The sequence below is a fragment of the Sturnus vulgaris genome, chromosome 21 (assembly GCF_052056855.1).
Source record: "Sturnus vulgaris isolate bStuVul1 chromosome 21, bStuVul1.hap1, whole genome shotgun sequence".
In the NCBI taxonomy this organism is placed as follows: domain Eukaryota; kingdom Metazoa; phylum Chordata; class Aves; order Passeriformes; family Sturnidae; genus Sturnus; species Sturnus vulgaris.
In genome coordinates this window covers 3,246,997-3,271,266 of record NC_142263.1, presented here as the reverse complement: position 1 = coordinate 3,271,266, position 24,270 = coordinate 3,246,997, and the positions used below count along the sequence as shown (strand labels likewise).

General features: G+C 41.2%; 1 protein-coding gene across 1 annotated transcript in view; it reads left to right on the top strand.

The window, feature by feature from the left end:
• Positions 1-1,026: 1,026 nt before the first annotated feature.
• Positions 1,027-24,270, top strand: part of ULK2 (unc-51 like autophagy activating kinase 2) — a 35,758-nt gene continuing 12,514 nt past the window's right edge. The window contains exons 1-16 of the mRNA XM_014876517.2: positions 1,027-1,250; positions 2,425-2,517; positions 3,713-3,754; positions 12,014-12,046; positions 12,414-12,450; positions 13,657-13,830; positions 14,882-14,955; positions 15,480-15,581; positions 15,927-15,985; positions 16,289-16,371; positions 18,354-18,404; positions 18,794-18,879; positions 19,474-19,645; positions 20,548-20,608; positions 20,841-20,933; positions 23,836-23,973. Coding sequence (XP_014732003.1) covers positions 1,158-1,250; positions 2,425-2,517; positions 3,713-3,754; positions 12,014-12,046; positions 12,414-12,450; positions 13,657-13,830; positions 14,882-14,955; positions 15,480-15,581; positions 15,927-15,985; positions 16,289-16,371; positions 18,354-18,404; positions 18,794-18,879; positions 19,474-19,645; positions 20,548-20,608; positions 20,841-20,933; positions 23,836-23,973 — 1,391 coding nt within the window. The 5' untranslated portion in view covers positions 1,027-1,157. The remainder of the gene's footprint in view (positions 1,251-2,424; positions 2,518-3,712; positions 3,755-12,013; positions 12,047-12,413; positions 12,451-13,656; positions 13,831-14,881; positions 14,956-15,479; positions 15,582-15,926; positions 15,986-16,288; positions 16,372-18,353; positions 18,405-18,793; positions 18,880-19,473; positions 19,646-20,547; positions 20,609-20,840; positions 20,934-23,835; positions 23,974-24,270) is intronic.

Below are 24,270 nucleotides of genomic sequence, written 5' to 3'. Positions count from 1 at the left end.
AAGGCTGAGTGTGTGTGACCTAGAGCAGGGACAGGGCTGAGACTCTGTGACCTGGAGGTGCCTTGGAAACCTGGGCTGATCCAGTATCTGCATTTCCACTCTGGCTGCTGACTGTCCCAGCTCTACTCCTGTGCAACTCCGGTCCTCCCTCTTCCCCTGTTGGCCCCTCAGCGCTGTCCTCACCGGCGGGTGCGCCTAAGGCGGCCGAGGAAAGCGCTGAAGCGATGGCTGGGCTGAGTTTGGCCTCTCTGCCCCGGCTCCGGGCTGAGGGCAAGGGTGGGCCCAGGGGCTGGGTCACCGTTCCTCCCTGAGGGGACGACTCGACCGCGCCCCCGGAGCCCTGACAGGACGGGTGCGGGGCCGGGGAGGGCTCGGCGGGGTCCCGGGAGGGCTCGGGGCACTGGCCCCGCTCCGGCCGCGCTCTGAGGCGCTGGCGGCGGAGGCACCGCCGGGTTACCCGGGGTGAGGCACTCTTTGGCCGCCGGCGGAAGCACCCGAGCGCCCGGGCCTGCGCACTGCGGCTTATAAGAGCCGCGGGGCGGTGCGGAGGGCTGGGCACTCGCAGCTGGAGCTGGCCGAGTGCGGATCTCTGTGGAGGAAGTGGTGAAGCGGTAGGAGCCCCGGGAGGCGCTGGCGGCCTGAGAGACCCCCTCGTCCGCACCCTGACTGCTTCCTTCCCTCTCTCGAGGGCGGCGACAGCGACAGCCACCAGCCCCGGAGCCGTGGGCCGCGCCTTCCCCCGCGTCGCTGGATGCTCTGGGGTTCGGTCCCTGAGCGGGGCCGCGGCGCCGGCAGCCCCCGCTGTGGCGGGGCCATGGGGCCGGGCAGCGGCAGGGCACGGAGCCCCCTTCCCCGCTGAGAAGGCCCCTCGTCCCGGCGCCGATGCCGCGCTGTCCCCTCACACCCAGCCCCTGAGATTTCCCCCCTTTCCCCTCCCCATGCCCGACGGAGCCCCTCGCCTCGGTGACGCCCTGCAGCAGCCCCGCCGGCCCGGGGGTCTGCGGCGGTATGAGAGGAGCTGCCCCCGCCGCCGGGGGCAGCCAGGACCGGGGCAGGCTCCCACCCCGCCGCCGGCTGCCGTGAGGCGGCTGTAGCTGGAGGAAGAGCCCCTTTGTTTTCCCTCCGTCCTTCCCGGGGGCTTCATGCCCCTCTGAGGGATGATGGAGGTGGTGGGGGACTTTGAGTACAGCAAGAAGGACCTGATAGGACACGGAGCCTTTGCTGTGGTCTTCAAAGGTCGCCACCGCAAGGTAAACAGCGCAGCCGGAGCGGGGCTGGTTACACAACCCGGGGCCGGAGGAGCCCCTCGGGTGGGTGACAGCTGCGGTGGTGGCGGTGGGGTTTGTGTCCTCTGCGGAGTTTTGACGTGGTTTGGGTGTTTGGGGAGAAAAAAAAAACCGAAGGGAGGTGCGGGCTGGGCTGAGGCCCGCGGCCCTGAACCGGGATCCGGCTCCAGCATCCATAAACCTCTTATTTTTTCCTTTCCCTCAAGCCCACCGGCCTGTCCGCGGTGCCACCGCTCCTCCCCGCTGTTGGCAGCTCCCTCCCATAGCGGCCAGGGGAGACTTGCAGCTGTAGGGGAGGCTGAGCCCTTTGTTTGTCGGGAGGGTCATGTTTATCTCACTGGATAACGAGGGATCTAATGGAAAATTGTCTCCTTTGGGATTGGCTGAAGATTTCTTAAATTCAGAGGTGTCTGGTTTCCTGGCGTGACTTGCTCATCGCCCCGGATATTCATAGTTACGTTATGGTTTCTTGATGCTGTGAGTTTATTCTGGTGCCTAAAGAGCTTTGCTTTCCAGAAAACAGCCCTTCAGATTTAGCATTTTGGAGGATTAAGGCAGCGCTCACGGCTTGCAGAGGCACCGTGCAGTGATTTTGGGGTTAAAAAAAAAAAAAAAAAAAAAAGAGAAGGGAAACGGAAACTTTAAAGGCCAATGGAGGTGCTCCCACCTCACAAATAAGTAGTTTATTTTTGGGTAATATATAAATAGACAATACATGAAACAGAGGAGGTTTTGTGCAGTTTTCATCCGCAGAGTATGAAGAAGCTGAAAACGAGAAGTCCTTAAAGGACAGTAAAAGTAACTTGATCGTTGTGAGAGGTCTAAAAAAGCAGATACATAGCACTGCTACCAAAAAATAAATGGGATGTGATTACCTGTTGATTTTTTTAAATTGGTTTTTTTTAATGCTTTTGAATCCATCAAGATGCAGTGTAGCTGAAGTTGGATTTTAATAGCTGTCTAAGCTATTGTGGAGTAAAATAGTTCTTGATGGTGTCATGTGATGTAGTAATAACTGGTGGGTAGAAGAGGGGTGATCTTGCAACTTCTTCCCAGTGTTTTCCTAGATAGTTGTTACAGGATAAAGTTTAAAAAAAAAAAGTAAACTGACGATACTTTTTTTTTTGTTCGTTTCCAGAAAACTGATTGGGAAGTAGCCATAAAGAGTATTAACAAAAAGAACTTGTCGAAGTCACAAATCCTACTTGGAAAAGAAATAAAAATCTTAAAGGTATGTTAATTTGCAGTGATTTTTAAAGCTGCTTTGCTTGAAAAGGCAAAGAGACTTCTGACCTAGTTCATTCCAGGTCATGGGTGCTATCACAGTAATTGCTCTTGTGCTGTTCCTTTGTTAGGGATCCAGAAATAAAAATACTAAGAGAAACAGAAAAAAATTACATCTTTAGTTCTGGAAATATCTCAGAACCGGTTCTGAGCATGCTTTTGCAGTTAAAAGTTGCAAATTTGCTTATTGCACATGTGGAAGACTTTGTCCTTCAGGATGGCCAATGTGGCACCTTTTCCCAGCAGATGATAGCTGAGGGTGAAGCCTCAGTCTTTGATCTTCCTTCTCCTTTTTTGCTCAAAGCTGCCTTGAAAGCTGAAATCACTGAGCTGACTTTAATTCCTGAAGCAGCTGCCCACTTCTGACTTGTGATAATTGCCTTAAAACAGGAATGGAGTGTGGCTCTAACAGAGGAAATGTAATGGAGCATCTTTCAGTTTTTCAGTGTTATTTTATGGAAACGTCTTTTTGGGGGGTCATTTAGCACTCCCTGCTCTCTGAATTTTGCATCTCATTTCACACAGCTTTGCAGTAATACTGAGTGCTGCTTTCTTCCCATGTTTCTGAATTTCTTGAGGTACATCACTACTTTATACACAACTGTATACATATTATATTCTCATTTATTTATTATATACCAGAATTAGTGTTGGGTGTATTAGTATGCTGCAAGTTCTTAATAAACAAAAGTTTTTTGAGCAGCTACAAGTAATTCATGAGCTGTCCCATGAGTTTTAATATTATTTGGATGGATTTTCTTTGTATTATAAAAGTAAGGTTGATTTGAACATGGTCTAGTTGGTTACTTCGCTAAGCAAGAAATTGTGTAAGAGTAGAAAATTAAATCTTGTTAGCTTTCAGTTCTCATTAGAGGATCTTGTGCCCTGGTACTTTCTGTAACAAATCATAGACATTAAGTTCTGGAACCAAATGTTTTAATGACCTCTCAAGATATTGCCTAACTTCCTTATCCTGTAAATATTGTCTAAAAAGCTGGGATTTTCTCTAAATTCACATCATCTTAAAAAGATTCTCTTTGATTATCACCAAATCAGTATTATTAGCAAATTCAATTAATAATATTAATAGTAGCAGTAATACTAATAACCTTTTTCCATAATACAAATATTTTGTTTTACAGGAACTTCAGCACGAGAACATTGTAGCTCTTTATGATGTCCAGGTAAAATACACTTTGATGCCTTCATTTTTTCATTAAAATTAATTTATGAGTGTATAATGAATGTGTATAATGTATGCCAAGTAGAAGATTTTGAATGGATTTATTCCAAATTTCTCAATCTATGTTGCTGCTGTCATCAGTTTGGAATTTAGCAAAAACAAGTGTCAGCAAGAGCAGCATCTTGGGGATCTGTGTGACAAAGAAATGTGGTGTTCAGCCCTGTGCCACAGTGAGGAGGAACTGAAGGAAGCAGAAAACCACAGTCACATGTATCTGTTGCCTGTGTGTTCAGAAGGACAGGATACACTGAAAAAAAGCCAAGCAGACACTTAGATCTTTTCAATTAAATTCCTTCAGATTGTCTTCCTCTCTTTATTGCCAGGGTCCTTCCAGATAAGGTGGAGGAGTTGCTCTGCAGTCTGTCTAGGGGAGTGTATTCTGCTTAGGAAGTACGTTTTTGTATCCTAAGGCCTGCCAGTATTGAGCAAAGCTAAATAAGATATGAAGTAGCTCCATTTGTTCTGCTTGAATAAGAACTATACATTTATCTCCTGGGCTCAGTTCTGATTTTAAATACAGAATACACTGATGAAAAGAATTTACTGAGAAATACCTTTGGGCCATTGCATAGTCAAAGCAACACAAAAAAGAGATTGTGACATTCAGTGTTTACTGTCTTTACACATTCACATGCTAAAAGCTTTTAGTTTGTGCAGATGTGTATCTTTTGCTGTAGAAATCTGTGTTCATGTGACATAAATTAGGTGGGCTCAGGTTTTCTAGGGCTGTAGGACTCGAGTGACTTTTGGTACAAAGCTGTGATGTTCATGTAGCAGCTGACTGTGCATCAAAACTTCTAGGTTCAATCTATAGATTCTGTTTTTCCTGGATCTTGACTTCAAAAGTCTTCATTTTGAATGATGTTATCTGTTCTGAGAGGGAAAGTATTTTCTGTTGTACTTCTTAACAAGACCAGGTTTTCTGAGTATTGCTAAGTGGAAATAATCTCTCAGCATCCTAAATTTAGTATGTCCAGACATCTCAAAAGCAACTGGAATTGTTGACTGAGGGTGTTGGTGTGTGAGTAAGCAGCTGAAATTCAAATTTTTCATTTGCAGTTGTTTATATGAGAAGGTTTCTTAGTCAGCTCTGCAGCTCAACCTGGGGGTAGTGGACTGGTTAAGTGTTTTGATGATTTAAATCTGAGCTTTGGAGAGACTCTTGTTCTTTTGATTTATGCACAAGGAAAGAGACTAAAGAGTCCTACAGTTGTCTATGGTGTCTTTACCTAAAGGGTTTTTATAAATATAACTTTTAGGCTTTTCTGTTCTGCCCCAGGAAAAGGTGACAGGACTTCTTGAATGATCAGTGCTGCTCCATTGGAGAAGGGAATATTGTTGTTTGTCACCAGCTGTTGTGCTTAAATAAAATGAGCAGTTAAAGCAAAGAGAAGGGCAAACCTGTGTCCTGTACCTTGATATATTTCAAATACATTCACAGCAAACACAAAGCTTGGCAGCAGGATGCTGTCTCTATAGAAGGAATTGCTTTGCAAAATATGGTATAAAGAGTGTGCCACTTGCACAAATAAGCTTTTCCCTTTCTGCTGTGTTTGTGAAGTGGCAGACATCATTAACTTCTGTGATTACATTAATTTATAACCCAACAAGAATGAACACTATGCAAGGCATTCACATGTCTAGTAGGCTGTTACACCTACTAATTTTCTTTAGCATTTCATGTTCTAGCATGTGCTGCTCTTTTTGTTTGCCAGGGTATTGTGAACACAGTGATGCAGTACAGCAGATAAGACTTTAGGATTTCAAGCTATTTCTAAGTTTACAGAAGCTATTTTTTTTTCCTCAGTGCTGGAGCCAGTGGAGTCTGTGTCACAGTAGGAAGTTCTCAGTGTGAATGGGAGTCTGTTTTATTTTTGTAGTTCTGTTGGGCTGAAGCTTTTCTTAACCTTAGACAGATTGAAATAAGAAAATGCTCCTGTTTCAGATGCAGTTTGACAGATCATGTAGCTGGATAAGCCAAGAGCTGATTGTTGCTCTGAGTTTTCAGATAGAAAAGATGGTGTGCAATGAAAGTGGCAAAACTAAGTGAAAAAGTGTCAATTGATTGTGATCAAGGATAAATATTTTCACATCTCATAATATTAAATTAATAGCAGTACTTTGAGATTAAGGCTATATCCCTGCATAGTAACTTAGAATGTATCTTTTGAGAATGAATGTACAGTTATTATTTTATATATTGCAGAAAGCTTCATTTGGATTGATTATCAGGGAGTAGTTAGATTCCTTCTTCTTATCTCTTCATTTATGGTTGTGTTCCTGTTGCATGACCACTCACCCAAGTCAGCATAATAAAGATAGATACACCATGAAGGTTTTAATTAAATCCATGGAGAACTTGTGGGCCATTCTGCTGATTGTGCATGAACATTTTCACACTTTCTCCACTGCTGGTCCTTCATCTCCTGTGAATACCATTTTGATATGTTATTAGTGTGTCTGGAGTTCAATTACTCGAAGTGCCCATTCATCTGGAGCCACACCCCAGTGTGTGTTAATGTGGCATAAAAATGTTTTGTTCTGCAGCCAGCAGGGTAATTGCCCTTGATTTCCGTGTGGTGGACGTGCAGCTCTGGCAGGTTTGAGCTGCAGATAAGCATTTTATGTAAGCAGAGCACTGCACTGCTCTTGGTGCCACCTCCCAGGCCTGGGGAGCTGCACACTCCAGGGTGTGGAGGCCATGGTGCTGAAGCTGAGGGAATTTGTAGAGATCTTTCAATAAAACCCCTCCATCTGTAGTAGTGCTCTGGAAAATAGCTCGCCTCTAAAAGTGCAATTAATTTTTTTGTGAAATGCTTAACAAAACTCAGATACAGTAGGTGGATAGCAAGAGAGACATTTTTCACTTACCTTCTTGGGCAAGTGTTTGATTGTCTGTCATTCAAGAATAAAAAAACTCCCAAATCTCTGAGATGGTTTAAGGATGTAACTCTTTTCCTGTGGTGGTGCTGTGGGATGTCATTCATCCTGCAAAGGAAAATCAATCTTGGATCCTGTTAATTGGGGAAGTGGAGCCACTGTTTCTTAAAAGCAAAAGGAATCTAAAATAACCTCTAACTTACCAGCATAAAATACACTGAGATCCTTGGATAAAGTATTCCACTGAAGTATGAAGGTATCAGTAAGTTATTTGGAATGTTCTATATTTAGGGCATGAATTTACAGTTTTGTGCAGTTCATGATCCCAAGTGTGTGCTGAGTAGAAACTAATCTCTAACACAGTGCCAGACAGTGCCTGTTTTAGCAAATAATTTAATTCAAAACCTCTCTAGAATGTTAGTCCTCAGAATGAAAGCCTGTAATGTATCTTGGAGATAACATTTTAGGAGAGTGAATTAATGTCCTCACTATATGGAGTCTGAAGTTTGCTATTTGAACAGTAGTTTAGGGAGAACTAATTTCTAGAGTGTTATTGGAGAAACAGTATCTGGATAAAAAATGTTTCTTGTCTTAGCTTGTTGGTACAGAGCAGACAAAAAACCTGCAGCTGCTTCTGCTGTCCTTGGAAGCAGAGAAAGCCAATGGGAATGGAGCCAGAAATCCTTCTGGGACCTCCAGCTCAGCTTTGCTTGTACACAGAGCCCAGGAGTTCTTACTAGGGGTGCTGAGGGGAGGAACTGTTGTTCTAGCAGCAGGAATTAAATACCTCTGGTTTACCCAAGGACTCCAGTTGGTCTGGTACTGTTGCATGTGTTTCTTGAGATATTTGCTCCAGGCATCCTGTGTGTGCTCCTGGTGTTGGTGTCTCACAGCTTTCATTGCCTCCACACTCTCAGCAGAGCAGGGCATGTCTCAATATCTTTATTTTTGTCCCCTCCTTGATTAAGGCCTTTGTGTTTATATCCATCCTCTGTGTCTGTGTGGAAATAATAATACAAGAACATGCTGTTCAGATAAAAAGGAAAATCCTGCCCTGTAGCAACTGTAAAGGTTTTGAAACACTACCTGGCAGCTGATGCCAGCTGAAAGGTTGGTTATGACAGTGCAGGAATGATGCCAGTGTAGATTTTGGGGGCTGGGGACAACCAGGATTAGAATTTGTTGTGGGCCACAGAACCAAAGAGTTGGAGTTGCTACACAGGCCTTAGCTTACCTGCTGTGCCTAGATCCTGTAATTTAAATTTCAGAACTGTTTCAGAAGAGTTGCTACACAGTCTTTTGCTTACCTGCTGTGCCTGGATGCTGTAATTTGAATTTCAGAACTGTTTCACACAAGATTTTAGTACACAGATGTGTTGAACCTTTGTGCTGAGAGCAGCTGTGCCTTTCCTTGGTGCTGGGGAGCAGAGCAGCCCCTTTCCCCACCTCCCATGTTTTGGTTAAATACAGCATTGAACATAACAGCAAATGAATGATCCAGTTCTTGTGGTGCATTTCTCCATGGCTGATTGCTCTTTTATGTGAATAATTGGCAGCATGCACCCTGTTTGAATCCTACAGGCACATGTCAAGTGACATTTAGTCTAAGATTTAACATTTTGTCAGAATTAACAAAATGTTCAGTCCTTGGGGTGAGAGAAGCTGAACACAGAAGTTGCTGCTGTGTTGCACTCACAAAGTAAACCAAGAATGTCTGTAATAAACAGCATTTTAAAGATCTGGACCTGTCCTTTTTCACTCTATCATTAGAATTTTTGCCAAATGTATTTAAAGCCAAAAAAAAAAAGTGTGTTCCTGGTTAAAAAATTACATCCATTATAGCACAAATGAACATAGCAGCAAATTAATGAGATAACAGCAGTGCACAAGCTGTCAGGTTAACTCTCCTGCTCTGAGGACTCCCATCATGAACTGCAATGAGATAAAATCCAGAGACTCGAAGCAAAAAGAGAGGAACTATTTGCCACAGTTTCTGCTTTGGGAGCTCATTAAGCTCCTTGCAGACCTTCAGCTTGGTCTGAAGGAGGACTTGAAATCTGGGAAATGTTTCTGCCAGTACTCCAGAGATCCAGCAACAGCTCTTGGGAGAAACCATGGGATGTTTTGACTTCTTTTTCAATTAATATTTTTTTAAATTGCACTACTGTGCTGAGACTATGATTCAAGTTGGAACTTCACATCCCTCAAGACAACTCTTGGAAGCCTTGGATTAAAACATAGCAAATTTTGGCAAATATATTGTCTCCAAACCTCTTTCTCGTAGGTTTATCTGTTTACCTTTCAGAATTGGTTTACTATTAGTCTTTGCTTGCAAGTAAAACTTAGATTCAGAATAAAAAGGAGCAAAAGTAGATTTTTGTCAAAAAAATTTTCAGCAGCAAGACAAGGGTTGCTGGGCAAAACTGTTAATTGTTGCAACACAGCAGGTATTTGTTTTGCTTATTTATCTAGGTAGAAGTGTAGGTCAGAAAAACTCCAGCAGCACTAATTTTGTGATCTGTACATCAATGAAAATTGTTGAAAGCTTTGTTATCTGTTTCAAGAGGCAGTTTAAAATAACTTGCTGGATCAGCTTTATTGCTGAATGTTAGATCTGAAACATGCTGGTTTTCTAATCTTTCCATTTTGAGCACTTTGCTCTGCTTAGCAAGTCAACAGAAATCACAAGTCTGGGGAATGTTGATAGGGAGAGCTTTATTGTTCAGAAAAATAATTTAGAAGGGCAAAATATGTGTCCAGAACTGACTTATCTTTTCTGAATGTATTCCCAAAATGGAGATCACATTCCCAGTCAGGCTGGCCAAGAACTGTAAGGCAAAATTTGAGCAGCTCTGAAGGGTTGAACAAGTTCAGCTGTTTTGAAGTAAAGCTTGTGTTGGTGGGATATTGAAAAGTGCTTGGTTATGAGTTCAAGTTGGGACAAGTTGTGGCTGGGGAGGTTGGTATCAGTTCTGTACAAACTATTACTTCCTCACTATGAATTGGAGAGGACTTTTGAGTCTGGGAAAATGTCTTTGTGGAATCTCTAATCTGATTTATTAAAAAAGGATTTTCCAAGCTACATTAAGGAAACATACTCTACTTCTTACTGTGACTTTACTCGGTGACTTGATTTGTTATTTTTCATCAGGAATATAAATTTTAAAAAAAAGATGAGTAATTACAAAAATGACTTTCTAAACAGGTGAGAACTGGTACAACAGAGCAAATCATCAGCTCTATGTTTCTGCAGAGAGCAGTTCATTTGAGAGGACTTTGTTTCCAAGGGAATGCAGCAAACACATCCTCTTAGTTCTGTGATGAATAAATGTCTGTCATGAGCCATAAGCTGCTGGTTTTGTGCAGTGGAGGCTCTGACGCTGTGGAACATCTTTGTGATTCATGGGATTGTAATGCTGGGGTGGAAATCCAGGAGCTGAGCTCTTTTCTGTCACTGGAGAATGCACTTTCAGTGCTTCTGAGCTGGGTTGTTCTTTTCCACCTCACAGCTGTCCTTTAAGTGAAGTGATCCTCAGTTGGCAGAATTTTCAATTTGATAAATTTGGATCTCAGAGTTGCTGTTTGGCATCTTTGGGATTCCTAAAAGCTTCTGTCTTGGAAGGTGTTGTTGCAAAGGAACAATGCAGAAAGGAACAATTATATATTTTCAGTGATTTGCAAAGCAAATAACTACTACTGGGGTTGGTTTTTGGTATGCACTGAGGTTTTGAGGTGTTTATAGGTATATAAATTATGGTTCATGTTGGCCACAGCTATTGCAGGAACATTGAACAATTGGGACTTCCTGAAATATGATCTGCTGCTGCTTTAATATTCTATATTGGTTGGGGTTTGCCTGCCATTCCCAATAGATTTGACTCACACTCCTAGAAACTTGCTTTTTTTTTGAAGATAATTTCTAAATGTAAACAAATCTGCAAAATGTACTTGATGTTTTGGGCTGGAAAGAACCTCAAATGCATTTCTGTAACACAGCCATGAGTGGCTAAATGCTTCCCAAAAGTGAAACGGGCCAATACAGTCTAGAATTAACCTTAAACCAGCCAATTCATCTTGAACTGTAATTATTACCATTTTCTGTCTGGATGTGTGTGTCTGTGATGGGTTGTGCCATCCCTGAGCTCTGTGCTGTGTGTGATGTTCAGGGTTGTTGGTTTCTCTAGCCTGGGCCCTTGGGCCCATTTTTGCTTTTATTTCTGTTTTTCAAGCTTTCTAACATAAGCTGTTAGTGAGCCCTTGACAATGGCACCCTGGTGGTAATTCTTGCCAGAGTGGTCAAACTGAAATCTGCTGAAGTTCCAGTGCAAGCACAGAGAAAGGTGGCCGAGTTCACAGTGTTTATTTTGCTGTGCAATGTCCCTTCTGACTTTCTTGTCACACTGTTTAGCAGAATTTAGTCAGACTGTCTGCAGTCCCACTTCCCACTGGGGCATGTGCCTGGCCTTGTCTGGTGCCATCTCACTTTTTTCCTTCAACTGTCTTAAAAAACATGTTTTCCCTCAATCTGTCAGCCCTTGTTTAAGTTTATTTTTAAAGGGAAAGGGAGGTAACACACTGTGTAACTAAAAGCATCATCCTGTTTACTGTACACTTCCCTTAGTTTCCTTCCAGTTCTTTTTGTGTTCTTTCAATCTTAATCAGCTCAGAGGGAGAAAAAAATACTTTTACTTTCTAACAAGTCTCAGAATCTTCAACTCTGTAGGCCCAACAGAACTGTTTTATTCAGGAGAGTATGGAAAACAATGTTGATTATTAGCACAGACAGGTCAGGCCTTTCTTCCCTCACACAAAATAAATATTTGGAAAAAGGATGAATGTTTTTCTTACAGTCAGATTTAAGAACAGATTTATTATTTTAACTGGATTTGTGGAGTGTGTAGATAATTTACAGTAGAAGTTAAGCAACCTGCCTTTCAGGAACTTTTCCCCAATTACAAGAGAGGGAATTCAGTTTGCAGATAGGTCATGGCAGGTCAGTGCTGTGGAAAATCTGAGGAGGATGGACACAGCTCCCAGCTCTGCCACCAGGAGCATGGCAGGGATGTGCTGCTGCCAAGGGACACTCAGGGAGACTCCTTATGGAAGCATTGCCTGGTGGGTTTATGTTTTTGCCTATGAAATTATTTTTTGGAAATGTAAAACATCCCATAGTAGAGAATCTACACTTTCTCTATGCTCTGAAACAGTGACTTTACATTAAGGTGTCTCAGTGATGGAAAAATCCCAGTTACACTTGGTTAATGCAGGTACAGATTTTATCATCTCACATTCTTAAATCAGTTTTCTTCTCCTCTTTTAGGAAATGCCCAATTCTGTCTTTTTGGTCATGGAGGTATGTGTTAACATGTATGTTTCTGGTTAATTTTAAAGATTTTTAAACAAAACTATTCCTTTGCACAGCTGTAAACTAACCATGGCTTGCTAAAACAAACAACTTTGAAAAGTAAATTATGAATTTCTTATGCCCCACTAAATTGATCAGCACTGTTTGTTTCATAAATGATTCAATTTCATGTTATGATACTGCAAGTATTGATGAAGTGTGACACTCCAAATTATTAATTACAAATAATTAACAAAACAGTGTTAAGGCAAACAGCTGGAAGGGATCTAATTTTCATTAGAAGATGACAAAGTAGAAATGATGTAGCAGGTGTTTCAGTACTTGTATTTTGAATAAAACTCTTTGTTTTTAACAGTACTGCAATGGTGGGGACTTGGCAGATTACTTACAAGGTAATTGATTACTATATTTCCCTATTATTTTGCTTTGCATGTTTATATTCTGTGTTCCTGACATCCATTGGTGTTTCTCTGAGATTTTTTTTGCTTGTGCTTTAAAGATGTATGAATGAGGGTGAATATGATAATGCACAGACAGAAAATGCTTTTTTTTTAGGTTGTTTTGTTAGGGTTTTTTTTTTTTTTTTTTTTTTTTGCCACAGCTGAATGTAACATTCCCTTATTTGACAATGAGGGAGAAGCTGTAGTTAACCATAAGTAGCATGCTGAAAAAATGTGTGGGTTTCTATTTCTAAAACTGCATTTTGGGGGCTGTTCCCAGTGTTTTGATTCCACCTGTTCCTCTTTTCCAAGATGTGAACTTAAAAACACTGTTTTACTTATTTAATAATGCTCTGGAGAAAGAGGCAGTGCTGGCTTAGGAGAGATTTTCCATGGCTCTGCCCAAAGTGAGGACAACATTTATAAATCATGACAAATGGATTCTTATTCCAACCAAAATTCTGAGCAGAGATGTTAATCTTCATATTTTTCATGATGAAAATATTCTACTTGCCCTTATATCTCAGCCTGTTGAAGGAATCTTTTTTGTGCACAGCTATTGTTATGGTAACTGTGTGTATTAAAAGCCTAATTCACTTGCCATTAAAACCTTTGGAAAGACTCAGTGAAATCCAGCTCCTGTGTTCAGTGCTTTTTTGGGCTGCAGAATGAGATAATACCTTCAGAAAAGACTTTCAAAAGTACATCTCTGTTTTTTCCTTTCAAAATAAGTTTTATCATGGGTGAAATTTCTGAGCAGAATGGTTCTCTGCATCCCCATAATCATTTGTTTAAAGAACAAATTTTATTACTTCATGTTTTAACATGATTTTTGGATCTACTTAATGTGGAGTTCTTTTATTTTCTTTCCTCTTTTGCCTTTTTAGCCAGTTTAGGATTTAATGGCGATTGATAAGTTTTACAATTATGATGGTACCAAGTTGAATAAACTACTGGAAAAACAGATTCTTCAGAGTTCTATAGCTGCTTTAAAACTATAGTGATAAGAATATTTACATTTGTAGAAAACCACTGGAGACTGAATCATTCTGAGTGTAATTCATGATTGGATTATAATTCACCGTGAAGTTTATTACTTTTACCTAAAGATACCGATATTTCTTCTCCCTCCCCCGGTGCTGTGTGTGTCACTGGCAGCTAAGGGGACTCTGAGTGAGGACACGATCCGAGTGTTCCTGCAGCAGATCGCAGCTGCCATGCGAATCCTGCACAGCAAAGGCATCATCCACAGGGACCTGAAACCCCAGAACATCCTGCTGTCCTACGCCAGCCGCAGGAAATCCAGCGTCAGCGGCATCCGCATCAAAATCGGTAAAATCTGCGCGGCTGCATTGTTCCCCTCCTCACAAATGCCTCTCCACTTCAAATTCTGCGGGCGGGGTGGATTCAAGTGATGCAAATTAGACAGCGAGTCAAGAATGATGAGCTTCATGCTGTGCTGCATTCTCAGGATAAAAAAAAAAATTGAATCATAAAGACCTTTTTGATTGAAGCTGCGGGACAGATCTGTTTAGCTAATGTTTCTAGTACTAAACTATTTTATTTAGGCATAAATCTAACTTTTGAAACTTGAAGTAACCCTTAACCCATTTCAAAACTCTGCATGCAAGATTCCAATTGCAGTTCCAGCTGTTTTCTTTTTTGGTGGTAAATCCTCCCAAGGTTTATTTGAGAGGCTTAGAAATGAAGGTCATGACCTATTTTTGACATGACAGCAGAGAGGTTTGGCCTTGTAACAGGGGAGAGATGTCAAATATACAAGATAGTACCAAACTCTTTTTGCAGAGGCCACTTCAGGAGTTTTAATCTCTCCTCGTTGTCTGTTAAGTGTCCATTTAAAACTACCTTGGTTTTAACAAGTTCTTTCCTGTGCTTTTGCTCAAAATTTGCACAGGGGAGACAAAACTTCTTCCCTTGCTGTCTTTACTTGATAGCTTCAGATGCTCTTGCCTGCATGGAAAATTCAGGCACCTGAAACTTGACTTCTTCAACTTGTACCTGATGTGATTTCACTGCAAGCAGATTGCATATTCATCACTCTTAATGAGCCATTTATATTTAGCCAGTGACTTTAATCCTTTCCTGCTGACGCCACACAGGCTGTTCTGCAGCTGGGGAGGTGCCTGAGCAGCAGTTTGTGCAAATGATGTCACTGCTGCTTCTTGGCTTGCTCATTTGACAGAGAATACATTATTCTCTCAGCATGATAAAGATTCTACTATTCCATGTAGCTGCCTAGATATTAAACCTTTCAATCCCACTGTTAATTGTAGCAGATTTCAGTCAGAGACAGGTGATTTCTAGACTGTAAAAATTTGAAAATTATCTTTCTCTTCATTGACCGAGGTTGTTCTTTACACAGCTGACTTTGGGTTTGCTCGTTATCTGCACAGCAACATGATGGCTGCAACTCTGTGTGGTTCCCCTATGTACATGGTAAGGGATATTTCACATTATCTTGTTTATCTCAAACATTCTTCTGCCAGAACAAAATAATTGACTGCTTGAATATTGGCAAAAACCTCATGTTGTTTTACAAGGATCAGGGACAGAGTGCAGTTCCACTTTCCATAGTTTTACTACCTTTTTTTTTTTTTTTTTTTCCTTGGGATTTGGAGATCATGATTGTTAAAATCAGACAGCAAACATTTCTAAGTGGTTCTCTGTCCAAAAGAAGAGCTGCAGAAGCCCAGTAAATAACGTTTCCCTCTTCTTCCCAAACATGCCAGGTGCTGGATGCTTTGTTCAGAACAACAGCTTTTCTAGTTTTTTTGTAGTTTTGAAAAAGAGCTTTCATTTTAGATGGAGCTGATACCTCTTAAGCCATGTGATGCACATGGAAATGTTAATTTTCTCTTACAATAAAGTGGTCTCTGTTAAGACTGCTCTGACAGTAGATTCATATTGCTGTGGCTTTCCTTTTTTTGTTTTCCCTTCTGAGACTTTTCTGTTCTTTCCAGGCCCCTGAAGTGATTATGTCTCAACACTATGATGCTAAAGCAGACCTGTGGAGCATAGGAACTGTGATTTATCAGTGTCTTGTTGGAAAACCACCTTTTCAGGTAACACTTTGTTTGCTTTTCCTCTCTTCTCAGTCTGAAGGACATTCCTGGGGCTCTTGCCTCTAGTCAGGAAAGCAGAAGCAAGTGGTGTCTGAGTGTTGGTGCTGCAAAGGCTTGAGAATACCAAGGGAGAAGTTGTTTATGCTTAGTCTGCATGATGAGTGTGTTCAATCCAGAGGAAATACATAAATAAGGATCCTCAGTGCTGAAGTCACTGCTCTGCTTGGTGTTTTCTCCTTTAATGCCCATATGCAAAAGTCTTCTTTTTGTGTATGTGTGCTTAGGTACAAAAGCTATTTCCTCCATGAAACCGAGCTTTAATTAATGTACATTTTTATTTGACAGGCCAATAGTCCTCAAGATTTGAGAATGTTTTATGAAAAGAACAGGAATTTGATTCCTAGGTATGTCACCATGGCCTTTCCTGTCACTTACACTTGTTGATTGAACACTTTTCCATCTTGGGGAATGCCTGGGATTCATAAAAATATTTGCTGTTGCTATCTTTGCAGGGATGTAGTGTGATACCAGTGAATCATGTTGCATCTTGCCTTCATTGTCCCTAGCTGAAACTAAATGTACTGAGGCTATGGATAGTGATGACTTAGGGACGTGGCAGAATGCTGATTTCCTGAAATTCAATGTGCTATGCATTATTCAATGCATGCATTACATTTAATGCATGTTTTACTTCCTCTTGTGTGCAGCATTCCTAGGGAAACATCATCTTACCTGGCTGACCTGCTGTTGGGTTTGCTTCAGAGAAACCAAAAGGATAGAATGGATTTTGGTATGTATTTCTTTTTTCCTCTTGCTCTTTTGACTTTTCCTTGTTAGTTGTATTCATGTGACCAGAATAATTATCTTGACCTTTTGTCCACAGCCATTTACATGAGAAGTCAAGTGTTTTTTTTATTTCTCTGTTTTCATAAAGAAGGCAGGGTAGCTAAAACAAATCACTGGATAACTGCTGTCAGTATTAAATGATGCACATAAATCATTACCTTGATTTTGAGTAATGAAATATAAATCAATTTAATTCTTTCAATTGTGCCCTTTCCTTCAAGGGTTTACTGCTGTACCTTAAATTTCATGGTGAAGTCTTAATTCTGTTACTTGAACTGGTGTTTTGGCATCAGACTGGGAGCAACCATTTCTGATCTCCATGTACTGGAAGAACCCACTTTGGAAAGACACAACTGAAAAGTTACATCTTGATTAATTCTTCTTAGCTGCATCTTGTATGTCATGATATTCATGCTGCTTATTTAAATTTTATAGCACCACTTGTTAATGTAGTGTTATCATAGCTGCCAGGAAATGTTAATCTTAAAATTTTAGTTCAGATCCAGAAAAAGCTCACGGTAATTGGGTAGAATGTCACAAATTATATTCACAGTATCCAGAGGTCAGTATATAAATCCCTCTGTGTAGGAGAAATAATACATCACAAACATGGACTGTGAGTAATTGATTCCACTCTGCATGTGCTGATCCCTACAGTTTCTTCAAACATGGGAAATTCACTGTATCACTTGTGGTGGTGGGAGAAAGCATTTGTGCTTCGAAAGAAAAATAGAAAGCAGAATGGCAGTGATGAAAGTCATGTTTTCCTTGGCTGAGCCACTTAAAGGGCCTCAAAGGGGCTGCTCTGGAATGTGCTTAGCAAAGGGAGTGAAAGGGAGAGTTTATAGCAGAGCCCAGTCTCCTGTTGTTAAAGTAAAAATAGCTCTGGAAATGTTGTTGATCTTCCAGCAATATAAAGTAGAACAGCAGGTGTTGTACAAAAGCTGGAGAACACCTGATCCCTGTGTTCAAGTTAATAATTACATTATTCAGGCATTACAGCTGGATTCCTTCCCTTATTGGGTCATGGAGAAAAGTGTTGCTGAAGGAAGGGAGATACTGCAGGCCTCAGATTCTTTCTGTTTTTTTTTTCTCCTTGTTATTTGCTTATGTCTGAGGCACAGCATTGTTTTTCCTCCAGTGTTAGGACATTAAAGTTCACCCAGCTCAGCAGCTGGCTCCCACCAAGCCTCAAATTCCCTGAACCAGCTGAACACTGCTCCTTGCTCAACAAAACTTTCCATGTAACCTGTTGGCCAACTGGTTATGCTCAATTAAAAGTGCCTCAGCATATCCATTTACAACAAAAGCAAAGTATTTCTAGTGTAACAACAGCGAGTTCACTGGGGTAATTGTTGAAGAAATGGTGTCTAATTCTGCTTTGTGCCATGAACTGGCTGCACAAGTCGTGTTCTGCTTTTGGGAAGTGGAAAGGAGAATGGCTCTGCTGTGTTTTTTTTTTTTTTGGTTTTTTTTTTTGGCCACCTGAGATGTAGCATTAATGGCTTCAAAAATAAAAGTCAATCCTTGGGAAAGGCAGAGCTGAAATACTTTCAGTATCTGATGTGAAAAATGCTCACTGCTTTGAAGAGCAGACTAAAACTGAATTACTACCACAGAGAACATAATTTCCTCAGCAGTATAGGGAAGTTTCTTGTGTACATGGCTTTAAGTGCAGTCACAAGATTTCTTCTAGTGATTCAATCTGATTTGCCTTGCTGACTGATGTTTGAAGTTATTCAATTGATTCCAAAACTCTATAGCAGCACATACCATGGAAAGCTTTAATCTTTTATGAGCTCTTCACCCTCTGGCTCTGTAGTGTTGATTCTGGGAAGGCAACCATTTATCACCATCTGCAATACAGTCTGTAAATTCTGTCATTTGTGCATCTACTCACAATGGTGGTTGTTTCTTGTTCTACAGAAGCCTTTTTCAACCACCCTTTCCTGGATCACGTTTCAACAGTGAAAAAATGTAAGTAGTTTGCTTTTTTTTTTTTTAATTTATTTATGTGAATGATGAATGTTGAGGGCTGGGAGGGAGAAAGATCTGCCAAATATCACACTAAGTGTTTATGAGACATTTTCTTCAGCCTGCCTGTTGTTGTGCTCTATTATGAGCCTGAGTGTTGAATCCTTTCTTGTATTATGCCAGACTGAAATGTGATACTTATTTACTTGTTCTTTTGACGTTTGCACTGAACTTAAATAGCCTCGTGTGATTGAGGATGTGCTGTTCTTATAAGCTGTGTAAGGGCTTATGAATGAGAAGCAGTGAGAAAATTTGCTTGAAATTCAGCCTTTTGAAGTCTTAGTCCTTTTTTTTTTTTATTTTTTCCCCTCTGGGTTTTTTTTTTCTTCTAGCTTGTCCTGTACCCGTGCCCACATACCCAGGCTCAGTCTCTGGCAGTTCCTGTGGTAGCTCTCCTTGTCGATTTGCTTCTCCTCCAGTAAGTTCTGTGTTACACAACAATCCCCAGAAAATATTTGCTGTAATGTTTAGCCAAGAATTTGTGAATTTTTAAAATATTTTAATACTTGAACACTGTAAACTGTCATGTTTAGGAGCAAAGAGCAAGGAACACCCCTGTCTTTTCCTTAAATACCATGAACACTTTGGTGCTCTCTTGCTCCTTGTGTTGTATGTTGTGGGGCTTTTTTTGTTCTTTTTGCTTAAGGTAAAAAAGTACATACGAATATCAAATGCTAGAGCAGCAAATTTTTAGATATTCTGGTATGTTTGCAATGTAATGGCTGTTACAGATACATTTTGAATTGGCCCTTTTGGGTAAAGCCCCTTATTACAAACCAGTGTCTTCAATTTTATGTGACATTTGGAACAGATACATCTGTATCACCAGGAATGATGGAATAAATCACAATTGTTTAAACTCACAACCTAATCGGTATAGAACTGTCTAAACTGACACAACAGGGTTATCCAGTATTTGAAATGTCATAGTTCAAAAGCATTTCTACTTTCTGAATCACTGGATTTACAGTGGGGTTTTTTTAACTTTCTTTTTCCCACCACCCCCCTCCAGTCTCTGCCAGACATGCAGCACATTCAAGAAGAAAATTTGTCTTCCCCTCCACTGGGTCCTCCTAACTATCTTCAAGTCTCTAAAGACTCTGCCAGTACCAGTAGCAAGAACTCCTCTTGTGACACAGATGACTTTGTTCTTGTCCCACACAATATCTCTTCAGACCATTCATGTAAGAACTTTTCTTGTTTTTGCATCTCAACCCAATTTTCATTCATAACACACTTCTACCTCCTTTTGTTCTTTGGCTGTCTTTGCTCTAAATGTGTCTGAATTCAAATTGAAATTGATTTATGTAGTTTGATTCCTTTTTGGAAGGAAACTCTTTGGTACTGCACATCCATCTGGGACATTGTTATCTTCAATTGAGCAGCCAAATATGCAATAGGGGTGGTTTAAAGTCATGGAAAATAGTGGGGCTTGGCAGTAGAAGAAGAGATTCAGTTGTAAACAACTGCTGATGAAAGACCCAAGGATTCTCTTGGAATTCTTTGTGGAAGCAAGCACTTTGTTTTCCTCCAGACTCACTGAACACTTAGAGCTTATGCTCTAGAGCTTTAAATAACAGATGTAGCTAAAAACATAAAACACTGCTAACATGAAAAGTAAAACATCAGCCTGGGCTTGTACAAAGGAAAAACTTGGATGTAGCACATTTATGACATGGTCCCAACCTGAATTGCACAAAGTCAGCTGAATTCTGGATGATGCCACCAACTTGTGGTAAATATTTGACTAAATGACTGCCTGAAGGGTTTCTGCCAACCATTGTTGTAAACATCCCAGTGCTGATACCTTGTACTCTTAAACAATGGAGTTTATTTCAAAATTATTAGTATTGATATGGCAACAACCCACAAACAAGCAGCAAAATAACTCGGTAAAGAACTCCCTTCCCCAGTTCCATTTTTGTTGGGGTTACATTTGAGATATTTTCCTACACAAAACCTTTTATGGGAAACTTTTGTATGTTCACAGAAATGTTTTTCTCTACAACAGCAATATGGAAGAAGTCTTTTTTTTTTTTCTGATTCTGCTTGCTGACGTGGGTTTTCCATGTGTTTCCTCCTGCAGATGACATGCCTTTGGGAGCAGCTGGCAGGAGGGCTTCCAGCGAGTTCTTGATGTGTGGAGGGTAGGTGTGCTGAGCTTCTTCCAAAAGAAACTTCTTCTAAAATGGATGCTGCAGCTGCAGAAGGGAATTCTGGGCTTCTGGCATTGGGTTGTCATAGCTCTGTGGGCTTGCTGAAGGATGAACAAAAATTGAATTTGAGTATCTAAACAGCTTGAGTTCAGGAAATTTTGCTGCCAAGTAGAGTTTTCTGGTGTGAGGACCTGTCTTTTGACAGTGGTTTTTGTTTTCACAGGCAGTCACCATTAACTATTTCTGGAAGCTCAGGAACTGTACAGAAACCATCCTCAGCCTCTTCTCGAAGTGCTGCTTCTGGCACAGCTAACAGGTGTGTGATGTGCCCTTAGATTCTCTGCTGTTTTATGGTTTTGGCTTTTTTTTTTTTTTTTTTTTTTTAATTTTGAAACTGGACTAAAACAGAAGCCAGACCTCCAGCCTCTCTTACCCTTCATGCCTTCTCTGGTGCATCCCCAAAAGATTTCCTTAAGGAGTTGAGAGCATTCTTTGTTTGTTTAAATTTTGAACTGTTTAAAAGCAGAAATTTAGGGACATAACTGACTTGTCTTTTTTGGTGTTGGGAAGCACAGCACAGCCTATGTGTAGTGAGTCAAGATATTGAATGCAGATACATTTTAAGAAGTGGTTGTGAGAGAAGAGGAACTTTGAAAGCCCAGATTGCTGTGGATTTGTGTCTCATGGCTGGCTTGGTTTGTCTGGTCACTGGGTGTGGCTTTTGTGCAAGTGATTATTGTGAATTTCATGGTTGTGTCTCACAAGATGCCAAAGTCACATGAAGGAGCTAAACATGTATTGCAGGTTTTCCATCAGCAGGGTTGGTAATTAGTCCCCTTTCTTCCACATGGCTCTAGGCTTCAGTTTCTGCTGGTTTAAAATAGAACTGATTTTCATCAGTGTGGCCTGAAATCTTTCCTGTGTTACACTGGAAAATGTAAAACTTAATTATGGTGTTTAACTACTCGTGGAATATCTAAGCAAAATTTGTTCAAGTGATGAATTTCATGATGTTTTCAGTACAAACAGAAAGAGGATGAGTGTCTAACTAGGGAATAAAGCTATTATGTTGGGTGCATTTTTGGCTTGTGCCAGTGCTAGAGGGCTGCAAGTCAGCATTATTTGTTTAGAAATGCTTGTCACAAGAAAAGTTTGTTACTTTGTGCTGATCTTTGTGCAGTTGGTGAAATCTGCTGACAGGGGCTGTCAATACAGCTTTTAGCCTCATGGTTTATGTTTAAGGGCAGATAATGGGGATGGTCTGCCTGTAGAGACTCATTTGCTCTGAATTAGCCATGTACAATGTAGTATAAATACACTGTTCTTTCCTTTTTTAAGTTGTGTCAGGCAGAGTTTTTGGAGTTTAAAATTTTATGAAAATATGCCACTGAGATATATACTATAAATATGCCACTCAGAAATATACTACTGAGAGCTAAATGGTCATGTGATTAGGAACAGGTGCCTACTGTTCACACTCTGTTTGTACTATAATAATTTGATTTAATTACTGGGGAGTTAATTCAGTAACTGCATTTGGGGCTGCATGGGGCATATCTGAAGAAAGCAGAGTGTGTGTCTGGTATTCTACAAGATGATGGTTTTGGGGTTTGTTTTTTTTATTTCATGACAAATATTCTTTCATTGTTTGTGGATTGTTTCTTTCAGGTTTTTTTGGTGTTTTACAAAAGGTTATGCCCTGTGAAACAGTGAATCTTTCTGATTAGCTGATGAAACTGAATTAATTGTGCCCATAGTTACACTGCTTTGTGTTGTGTGTCTTCACAGTCTCCAGCCAGAATGGGCAGACTAGGTCAGGGTCGTTCACTCTCCTGTGGTTTATTATCAGTTTTATCCTCTGGATCTCAGAGAAACAAGATTTGCATGCAGCTCTGCACACATCTGTATTGCATTTTCTCTGACTGGTAACAAACCACATCAGACTGGAGGATGCCTGGCCAGAGCTCAGCCTGCAAGGCTGTGTGAGAGCAGGGAAAGGCATTTTCTGTGCTGAGTTCTTTAAAAGCTGCAGTGTCTTCATGGTCTCCTGAGTGTCACTGCCACAGTTTAAATAACATCTGCTTCCCTCTCCTGGGGAGAGGCTCCCTGTGCTCCCTGAATGTGCTGTGTAGTCATGGCAGGCTGCCCACAGCCTTCCTGTGGTTTCCACTTGGGAGTCCTTCTCCTTGCCTGGAAATTTTCAGGTTTTCTGCTGACTTTGTGCCCACAGTTAACTTCCAAATTACTCTGTGGGATCCAGAAACTGGGTGGCAGCAGCAGGACAAACTTAGTTTCTTTTGCTAAGGAAGTTCTGTGCCTATTAGGAAGTAATATTTCATTCTAATTGGTAGCAAAGAGAATAGGACAATTAGAGTAAAAAACCCAGATTTCTGTTCAGCTGGAGCCAGGCAGGGAGTCTTGTAACTGCCTGTCTTCTAGAGAATTATTTTCACGTTTCTTCTAAGAATTTATAATCTTTCTTTAAAGATATGGTCAATAAAAGACCAGATAGTGAAATTATTATCTTCCAAACAGCCCATTTGTTTGAAATTCTTTCCGTTGAGTTCTGTTTTCCTTTAAAAGTGTTGGTTACTGATTGCATGGAGTGGTTTGAATCCCTTATCAGCAGCCACACTGAGGCGAGGCAGGTCACTGACACTGCAGCTGAACTTGGGCAATCTACAGTTGGAATCTGTGGATTAATGTTCAGGTGTGTGGTTTGGCTCCTCCTGTCAGGGGTTGGTTGTTACATTACATAACATGTTTTCCTCCTGCAAGTTCACAGTGTCTCTGGGGATATCTCTGCCTGTGCTTCAGTGGCTTTTGTCCACATTCCAGTCCTGCTCTGAACTTCCTGTCCCTGGCGCTCTGGGTTTTCCTAGAACACTATTTTCAAGTGTGGTAAACACAGCGAGTGACTTGGCAGGGAGTCAGAGGGATCTGGAGATCTCAGTGATGTGTGACCAAGGGCTGAATCCCAGCTCCATGTGATCCCAGGCAGGGAGTCCTGAGCAGTTGCTGATCCTCCTCAGTGCAGCATTGGAGCTGCGTTAGGACAGGCCGAGATCACAGCGCACCCAGAGAGCACAGAAATTTTATTTGCCTGTTTCCTAGATTTTCTCCAAATTCCTACAGTACAATTCTGAGAGAGTGAGAGACCTGCCTAGCTGTATTCATCTCCTATCTCCATCTCCTGTCTCCACACCTTCCAACCTCAGGCACTGTCAGCCTTCCGTGTCCCCCCGCAGCGAGACGGCGCCGATCCCGGTTCCCACCCAGCTCCGGAATTACCAGCGCATAGAGCAGAACCTCTCCTCCACTGCCAGCCCCGTGTCAAACCCCCACGGATCACCCAGGTGAGGCTGGGATTTTTAACTCCTTTCTCTTGGGTCTGGTTGGTGTTTTTGTACCCTGGAAGATGTCCCTGCTTTCTTGCCGATGTCATTTTTTTTTTCACACTGAAGAGACGTTTCAGTAATAACAAATAAAAAGCCCTTTACAATCTCAAGATTGTTGGATGGGCACTTGAAATATTTCATGAAAACAAAATGAGCTTGTTCTTTCACTCAAAATACAACCCAAGAAGGTAAAAAGATGAAGTCTTTCTTTTTTTACTGCTCTTTGTGTACTGCATGGCATTACATCATGAACTG